This window comes from Chinchilla lanigera, unplaced genomic scaffold (genome assembly GCF_000276665.1).
Source record: "Chinchilla lanigera isolate Chin_1 unplaced genomic scaffold, ChiLan1.0 scaffold00118, whole genome shotgun sequence".
Taxonomy (NCBI): Eukaryota; Metazoa; Chordata; class Mammalia; order Rodentia; family Chinchillidae; genus Chinchilla; species Chinchilla lanigera.
In genome coordinates, this window is record NW_004955519.1 from 2,871,091 (window position 1) to 2,880,938 (window position 9,848).

General features: G+C 37.4%; 1 protein-coding gene across 3 annotated transcripts in view; it reads left to right on the plus strand.

Moving 5' to 3' along the window:
* Positions 1-4,196: 4,196 nt before the first annotated feature.
* Asb11 (ankyrin repeat and SOCS box containing 11, E3 ubiquitin protein ligase) overlaps positions 4,197-9,848 on the plus strand; it is a 20,836-nt gene continuing 15,184 nt past the window's right edge. The window contains exon 1 of one of the 3 annotated variants that reach the window (XM_005409172.1): positions 4,197-4,422. In XM_005409172.1, the coding sequence (XP_005409229.1) occupies positions 4,242-4,422 (181 nt within the window). In that variant the 5' untranslated portion in view covers positions 4,197-4,241. Of the gene's footprint in view, positions 4,423-5,251; positions 5,478-9,848 lie in introns of those variants that run through there. The other 2 variants (XM_005409173.1, XM_005409175.1) reach the window with 2 other exon arrangements.

The window sequence follows — 9,848 nt, forward strand, 5'->3', positions numbered from 1 at the left end:
TTTTTGGTTTTTCTCCGGTACCGGGAACCGAACTCACGACCTTGCGCTTGCCAGGCAGGCGCTTTTGCCGCTGAGCTAAATCCCCAGCCCCTGTGAAGTATTTTTAAAGGCCTCTGTCCATCTGCATTCCCAAAAGGATGTGGCTAAATGTAAAATTGTATCATTCTATAGTTGGATTTTGTATATGAAATTATGAAAATTAAAGTTGTATATTGGATTTGATTTGTATTGTGTAGTAGTTTGGAGAGTTGATTTTATTTTATCATTTCTATTAAGTTGTCTTAGTCACTTTATTCATAACTAGGACAAAAGACCCGACACAGGCAATTTAAAGGAGAGGTTTATTTTGGCTCATGTTTCAGTCCAAGATCTTCCAACTCCAAAAAAGAAACACGATGGCAGAAAAAAGCTGCACATCTCATGGCACCCAGGGAGCAGAGAAGGGAGGACAGCGGGAGGGAGACAAAGCTCTTCAGGTCACAACCCAAGAGAACCAACCCTTCTGACCAGGCTACATCTTCTGACAAGTCACCTATAAGGGCCTCGTAATCTAGTCACCTTCTAAAATCCCCACTTCTGACTGAGTACATGAGGCTTTGAGGGGGGCATCTGCTAATAGTGTAGCATCACCCCTGGCCTCCAAAAGATTCATGAGTATCTCTCTGTGCAAAATATATTTAGTTCATTTCTAAGAGTTGCCCAAGTCCTAACAGTTTCAGCATTGCTGAAGAGTCCAAGTCCAAATTCTCCTCTGAAACTTAATGTAAACTTAGCTATGAGCCTGTGTAAAAATCAAGAAGTTAAACACTGCAAACATAAAGTAGCACAGATAAACATTCCCATTCCAAAAGGGAAAATGGGATAGAAACCAATGGGCCAAAGCAAGAGAGAAACCTAGCAGGGCAAACAAATATTTTTGCTCTGTGTCCAGCACCAAGGGGAAGTTGTGCAGCATGTGAACTCCAAAAGGCTTGGGTAGCCTTGCCCCTGTGGCATTGCCTATGATTGTAGCTCTCATGGTTTCTTGCTTGTTCTGGCTTTGCTTACGTCTTGTGGCCTTCCTCAGACTTTCCACATTTCTGGCTTCTCCAACTTCCAGGGGTCTCCACTGCATTTTCAGCATTAGTCTCACAACTTCATGCACTGTCCTCTCAGGAGTATGCTGCCTCACTTCCCAGGCCTGAAATCTGGGTGCAAGCTTCCCTGATCCCACAACTCTTGGATTGTGCATGCCTTTAAAACCAGCATCACATGGGTGATGCCAAGGTCTGCAGCCAGGTCAAGTCGTAGCCAGGCTCCCTTAAATCTTGGCTGCAGCAGCCTCTGAGTGCCTGGATGGCTGAGCACTGAACCAAATTCCCGGGAATCAATTTCCTATATTGCTCTTTTCCAGCATGGTGTCCTGGGGCTCTCTTCTCAAGTGAAATCTTTACACCTTCATACTCTTTAGCCTGTGAAGGCAGAGATCTAACTGATTCTTGCCATCCCCTCAAGCCATTTTTTCTATTGTCCTGTTGTAAACTACTTGGATTTTTTTAGTACTAACCTTTTCAGCAACTAAGCTCTCCTTTGCTGTACTTTTACAGGCCCCAACTTTACAGGAGCTTCCTTTCTGGGGAACTGAAAAACTTTAAAAATCACTTAGCTGTGTATTTGTTCATGATTCTTCATATAGAGCTGCCTAAAAACCCCCAATAGTACTCGTGCCACAGCCTCAATATTGGGCTGCCAAAATATCCTGTGCTGTGTTAATTAGTCCATCACACTTAATCTCAGTCTCCTGCAAAATCTCAGGATATGAGTAAAATATAGACAAATTTTCTGCCAGAGCATAAAACACATGGCGTGGAGTCTAAATACTAATGGAGTCTTTGTTCCCAACAGAAACTTGAGCCTAGTTTCTACCATCTACCTGTCCATCAGCATTCTGGTCGTCTGCACTTTGACCAGGATCTCCCATCAAGTTCAGTTTATGGCACTGTAGGGCTGCTTCTCCAGTTGACATCTCCAAATCTTTCCAAATTCCCCTGCAAACTAGTTCCAAAGGCTTCTGAATCACATAGGTAAGAGTCACAGCAATGACCTCATTCCTGGTAGCAAAACCTGTTTTACTGACATTGTCTTTATCACTGGGACAAAACACTCAACACTCAGAACACCCTGGAGGAGAGGTTTATTTTGGCTCATGTTTCAGTCCATGGTGGGCTGGCTCCAAAGAAGAAACAGCATGGCAGAAGGTCAGGGCAGAGAATAGCTCCTCACATGATGGTGTCCAGGATTCAGAGAGAAAAGGGAGGGCTCAAGGGAGATATGCCCTTCCAAATCACACTCCTAGTGACCTGCCTTTTCTAACCAGGTCCCACCTCCAAACACCAAGCCAGGTGTAATGCTCCCATAATTCAATCACCCTTTAAACATTCCACCTATGAGTGCATGAAGCTTTCGGGGCACATCCAGATATAAACCATAACATGGGATATTTCTCAGTGAATCTTGACTGAAAAGTATTGTGGCGGGGGGACAAATTTTGTTCCCTAGGGGACGCTTGACAAAGTCTGGAGACATTTCTAGTTGTTAAAATTGGATGGGGTGTGGCATTGACATCAAGTAGAAATCAGGGTCATTCCTCTACATCCTACAGTTCTCCGGCCAGCCCAGTACCACAGAATTATCTGGCCAAAATATTCATAGTGCTGTGGTTGAGGAACTTGTACAGTGGTAATTATTTCATTTGTCAAAAATACATAAATCTGCTATTATATATCAGTAACTTTTTATGCCCATCTCAAGTAATAAATGTAGTTATTATGGTCTCTCAGAAATAATGCAGCCATCTATTTGAACCAACTTTTGGCATGTAAAAAGTGGAAAGGACAGCCATGTCTTAAGTGGAAATTAAGATCAAAACAAGATTGACTTAATTATGCAATATATATTACTGTTCTGATGTAAGTGGTAGCTTGCTTAGAGTGGAAAAATTGAAGAAAGAGATAAATGAGAAGTTAAGATACTTGTATTCACATATTTTCCTACATTGATGTTCTAGCAGATAATCTAAGTCTGATAAGGGAGATTTATATATTAATATCTGTGCTCTGTGAGTGAAAACAACTAAAAATCATTATAGTACTGTAATACAGTGAAAAGGATGAGCTATACCCTATGGCCCAAGATTGTGTCAGCCTTCATAAGAGTGTAATGGAACAGTTCTTGCAGGAGCAGTCATTCTAATTTCCCTGAGAGCTATGAGAAATGCATATATTTTTTGCATAATCAATTATTTCATTTATGAAATAAGATTTATTTAGTCTGATCTTAGAATTTTATTTTGGCTTGCCTTTTTAATAAGTTTTAGAAATTAAGAATGAAAGAGACACCATGATGCAAAAAATTTAAATGTAAATCAATTTCACTTGTGTTAGACTGCTGCTGAGGAAATATTGTCCAACTAGAGAAGACTCTTTGGTTACTTCACTAAGATCCTGAGACATCTCTTTCATCCATTTCATTAAGACTCTTCCATGATCAAGGATAGCCCACATTTTGAGGGAGACTCCAACTTTCCTAATATTTGAAATGAAAGGGAATGATCGGGAAAGAACCTTGCTGTGGGACCTTATCATGGGTGAAACTACCACAGCAAGGAGTCTAACACTTGCAGTCACTGTCTCTCTTTTGCTCAGGGATCCAAAATGGACATTTTATTAAATACGACTTTAGAATAGGTAGTCTTTTAAAAACTGGCCATATTTTAGATTTCAGCTCAATCCTCCACAAACTTCAGAACAAAAAGAAAATGAAATGTTACGAGGAGTAGAATTTCCTACTAAGAACATAGCCTATATTTGTACTTCTTTGTAAGAACATAAAATAACTTGCTTTGTCCCCATGGGGTCAGAAAAGTACCTTTTCTCTTCCCAATCCTGCTTTCTAACATAATATAGCAAAAATAAGAATTTAGGAGTAAAAATCTTTCAGACCTGAATCCTCTATTAGATAGCATTGAGTAATTTATCTAGAAGTCCTGGGTGTTTCTGGTAGAAAAGAATTTCTTTATTTAACATTGCCATGGGTGTCTGCATAAGCAGTCACCAAATCAGAGTTAGATTAGAACCTACAGACTAAGTCCTCAGTAATAGGAGCACCGAGTGCTAGAAGGTTTTAAATAGCTGTCATATGATACCACTTATAACTCTGTGAAAATTTGCAGTCATAGGAACCTATACAGAGCATAAGCCAAAATGGAAGATGGTGCTGTTTTCTATGGCTTTAAAAACATTTTTATTACAATGTTTGCTACCTTTTTTTTCTTTAAACTTTTAATTAAAGTTTTTTTGGCTCTCCTAACCCATTTCTATATCGTCAAAGGAAATAGAAAAGAAGCTGCTAGGATAGCAGAAGAGATCTATGGTGGAATTTCAGGTAAAAATACATGAATTTATTCCCAATACTTAACAAAATACCCTCCTAGATAATTCATCTGAACAGTATTTCCAGAAGGCAGATTTTCTGTATAATTTGGTTTTGAGTGGTTAGTTTAAAAAATTACCTAACATTTAAATTAGCAGGTGGTGTTGGGTGCACCAATTTGTAAAGGATTTTCAGCTTTATTTTTTGCAAGTCAGTAAATCTATTAGTAGTCTAAGAAGTATATAGAATGGTGGCTTTCTAAGAGTATTTTTAAAAAACTCTTTTCTACTGGCCAAAAGAATTACTTACATAACATTAATTTCTTTAATATTTTAAATCAGACTTTAACATAATATTTGAACAAGACTAAATTTTTTCAGGCAATAGAACAACCAATAAATTGGATTTAAAGCAACAAATGTGTCATGCTATATGTATTTCTGTATTCTGGTTTGCAAATGGAATTGATTAACCAGTTGTGACTGTCAGGAAAAATTTTTCACTAAAGCCATTCGTAAGTGGCTCTGTGCAAAGCACCACAAACAGAGCTTATTAGAACATGAAATACCAAGTTTGGATAAAAATCTTAAAGTTTCATGCTTTGTACAGATTAGTCCACATTTCTTTTAAGAAAGAATTCACCTTAATTGTAGTGAAGTGCTGCAAAACTAAATGAATCTGCTATCCTCGTCACTGCGGGGATTGTCACTTAATAGAGGAGTATTTATTCATAAACAGAGTTCAGAATTTCCCTATGTATTTTTAGTGTTTGCAGGAGTTCCAGGATTACATCATTCTTTATCTAGTATCCATTTCAATTTGCATCCAGGACTCTCTTTCAAAATAGTCTTATGCTATGTGATTTTGATACACTGGGCAACTTGGGAAAAAACCAGACATCAGCAGTGTTATCCAAAAGAAATAAGACCTCCAAAGACGAAGCATCGGAATGCTTCAATTAACTGGGGAAAATGAGAAGAAGTTTGAAGTTTCAGAGAGTTTCAGAAGGCCTGGACTATGGAAGGAGATTTCTTTTGGGGATTATATTTGTCACACATTTCAGGGAGGTATGTTGCTTTGACTGGTGAAAGACAAGATTAATGCTTCTCCTTAGTTTCAAGTCAAGCATGATCTGGAAAGCCATTTTTGAATTTAATTTGTAAGTTTGGACAGGAGCATTCTAGAATTTATAGTAATAATTTTGATGTTCTCATATTGTCCTCATGGTTTAAATTAGGTAAAGTTCAATGAAATATTGTCAGCGTTGTGTACAAATGTTTTCTCTCATTGCTTTTATGTGTTATTCCAATTTTGTGGTCCTTTCTTCAGTACACCCTTAAAAACATTTTAGAGTAGTGAAAATCCATGTAAGCATGGTTAAAATTTAGTTCTGGAGCTGTAATTCATATTTCTTAAATTCATTAACTCTCTAGCTGAAATAGATTTCCTTGTTCAAGCTCCTAGAACCATACTTGTGTAATTTTCAAGAAAAATAAATAGCATTATAAGTCAAAAACAGTTTTAGTTATTGTTAATAAGAGGCAGAGGTGAGAATAGTGCATGTTAACTTATCAGTTTAATTTCCTTCCTATATATGTATGTGTTTGGGTGTGTCTGTGTCCCTACACTTCCCCACACCTATATCAGACACAGAGTAGATCCAGATTTGGTAAATATTCTTTCTATAAATAATGTGTCAGTTTCATGCAACAACCAATAGTTTTTTCATGATTCCAACAGTGTCTTTCCTTTTGACACTGCAAGGAGTCAGATACTATATATTCAAATCTAGATGTATGAAAAGTAACAGCATTTGTGAAAGTGTGAAACCAGAAATCATCTATGGTGTTCATCAGCCAAATAAATGTTTCTCAGGAAAATCTATAAAATTATTTGGTAGGTTAACTAATTGACTTACAGTGGTCTCTGCTGAAGGTTACATTTCTTGATTCTGCTGGTATGTTCAACTTTTGTATACTATTGCTGGTATTATAAAAAACAAAGAGAAATCAGAAAAATCAGCCAGGACAGAATTCAGACTTTCTTAGGTCCTGGGCACTCTTTCTTTTGGAAGTTGCACCTAACATCACATCTTTCATAGTATATTTGGGGGAGGCAAATCTGGTAGAGTTTGTTTCTTGGAATTTCATATTCTAGAATGATTATTTGAGATGTCACTGTGTTTTAAACTATTGTATTTGGTTGTAACTCATTAGAGTTCAGTTAAGCTACGGCTGGTTGTTTATTAGTTTTGATCTTTCAAGCTTCTTTAAGTATGTTGTCAGTAAATATAGTTTGAAACATTGTCCCAGCCCCTTGGCATTATGCCTATAGCACCAGATGGATTACTAGAATCCCCCCTTAGGATGACAGATATTTCTGCAAGCACTCTCTTTCTCCAGAAAGACATGCTGTGTGAATTTTCAACCTTTACTCACTTGTACTAAGCTATATTTAGTACTGTGAGCTGGTCACAAAAGATGATGAAAATAAGATGTAGATATAGGCCAGTATAATCTCTTATCCACAACTTGTGGTTCAAACATGTTTTAGAATTCAGGAGCTTTTGAATGTTAGAAAGATTGCACAGTGTGCAAATAAATATTCATACTATGCAAAAATACAAATAAAAATAATAGACTGCTTACCCTGAGTTCCTGCTATGTTTTACTGCCAAGGAAGTTTGCACCACGTTTAGAGGAAAGCTTGTTTTTCAGAACTTGGAGGATTTTACAATTGTAGAGAAGACGTTGTAGAACTGTAGTACTCCCTTTTAAAAAAAGGAAACTTCTGAAAGCTGAGTCTAAAAGATCCGTTCTAAGTATTACATTCAAAATCACTTGTCCTTATTCTAAATTCAAAGCACTGACCCTACTTAACAGTCATGTCTCTGACTGATTCCTCCTTCTGAATCCTTTCTCCCATCCTTTCCATCCCAATAAGATTTTCTTCCTTTGTTCATTCTGTGCCCAAATCTCGACCTAGCACTCTGTTATTTATTTAGTTCTGCTGGTTGTTTTCTCCTATCTTATCCTTACCATCCTCTGAGTGGGTCCATGTCTCAAGTGTGTGCTGGCTTTTTTCAAGTTGCAAAAACCAGTTCTTACCAGGGGCTCTGTCTCCCTATTTCTCATCTTTAGTTCAACTCTCTTACCCTTAATGGGTTCAAAGGAGCCTTCTTTCTAACCTGCTCATTATGTCTAACATTGGTCACTGAATTTTATCCTTTTTCCAGAACTGGATGTTCTAGAGACTTCATTTTAACACCATCTTTTTATAATATTTTAGATATCTCAGGAAATGTATTACAATATTTTCCTCAATTACCTCTGTTTTCTTTAAAATATTCTTAATTCTGCTATGTTCTTGCCTATATTTTGGTTCAAAATTGACATTGCTTATGAATTTCCTTCTGTTTAAAAACTGCTATGGGGGATGTCCCTTCATATAATTTCAGAATTTGAATGAAGAGAATAAAGATTGCTAAGTACATAAATATAGAATAAAGATTGCTAAGTAATAAAACTTTAAAAGAATAATTAATTTTATCACGAATACTTGGAACTTAATATACTCCATCTGAAGTATTGTTATTGTCATCAAATTATATGCTTTCAGAAGTCGTCATGAAATTGTTATCCAAAGAATCTGAGAACTACAGACACAAATCACATTTTGAGAAAAAATTCAAAAGAGGAAATGAAAAAATACTTGAACATTTTCTGAACACCTCATCAGGAACAAGCAAATATATTCGTAAACTATCTTTATAATGTGCTTGCAGCCCTGTGACCCAGGCAGTCTGCCAAATCACTAAAATTAGATTGCCTTAGAAGAGAGTGATTGGGTCCTTCTTAAGCGTTCATTTACTTGGAGAGCTTAGCTGCATATTTCCTGAAAGAAATGGAAAAAATTTTAACCTGCCAAAACCTTTCTATCCTTAATTTCTCACAATTAGCTCCAATTTGCAAAAAGAGAATAACAGTGAGTAACTGTGTTGGGAGCAAGCATAGAAAACACAGGACCCTCGGGGCTGGGGATTTAGCTCAGCGGCAAAAGCTCCTGCCTGGCAAGCGCAAGGTCGTGAGTTCGGTTCCCGGTACCGGAGAAAAACAAAAAAAAAAAAAAAAAAAAAAAAAAAAAAAAACGAAAACACAGGACCCTCACCTTGGCAGTTACACGGAAATGCTTCTGTGTGAAAAGTCCTTCAAGGTCCTTTGAATCGCTTGGTGACAAACAGTGGAACTGGAGAAGTTACTTCCTCGAGAATAATTCTATTTCCAGTTGGGAAACAAAAATGGTTTCTACTTTGAGGGTGATACAATTGACTTATTTCATGCCCTTTATCAAGAGACGGTAGATGTCAGAGCATTCTAAGACAAGTGACCCTACCATGTGGATAGGTGGAATTAGAAACCAGAATAAGCTTTTTTCTGAGTCCTTAAAACATGGCTTGCAGTCCTACTTCTGACATTAGCCGTGGGACCTCTTTATGTGGAGCAAAGTAGTGGCCATTTATTTGAGGTTGTTGTCATTCATAAAACAAGGCTCCCTCCTCTCTTGAAAGCTATTGTGTCCTGAAAAGAATACAAGTGGAGATAAGTGGCACCCAAGAGGAGGGAGGTTTGGCATTCCATATCAGGTGCGTGGATTAGAAATGATATTATCTCCTATCTTTCACTTTTTATTTTTTTGTTTTGGAACTAATTTCAACTGACAAACGTTACAAGAGCCTTGAGAAGAATTTCTACTTCTCTTTGCCCAGAGATCCCATTTCTGTTCAGCCACCTGTTCCAATAATGCTTTTAATAACAAAAGGTTCCCATCCAAGGTTAAACATGGTCTTTAGATGTCGTGTCTTATCAACCTGCTGCAATATGGAACAGTCCTCAGCTCCTCCTTGGACTGGCTCCAGGGCAGTTATTCTGTCTGTGTTGGTGCACAGTGTTCTCATGATCACAGTCAGGTTATGCATTTTGGGGACATGAATGTCATCGAGGCAATGGTCTGGTTTGCTCGTTGTGTTCCCTCTGACGGCACATGATGCGGCTCATTGCATTTCATCGGCTGCACACAGTGCCAATTTGTTTCATGTCTGCTTATCTTAATGTTGAGCACCTGGGGAAGGCGGTTTCTGTCATTTTTGTTCCTGTATGATTGCTCTTGTGCCTTTTGTTATAAATTTTTGGTGGAGAAATAAAAAAAGGCTAATTCTGTCTTTACATCTACATTTCTAAGTTAGACTTCTATTATGAGGAAACACTTTCTTTTCTCACATTTATTTATTTTTTTATTTTAAAAATAAAAGGAGGAAAATATTAACAGACAGTCGACATTTTACAAAATAGCAAAGGAACAGTAGAGACAGTACGGAGTTACAAACAGAGTGGTAGGGAATTAACAATGCTTGTTGTATTACATATTGATATCTTCAAAGT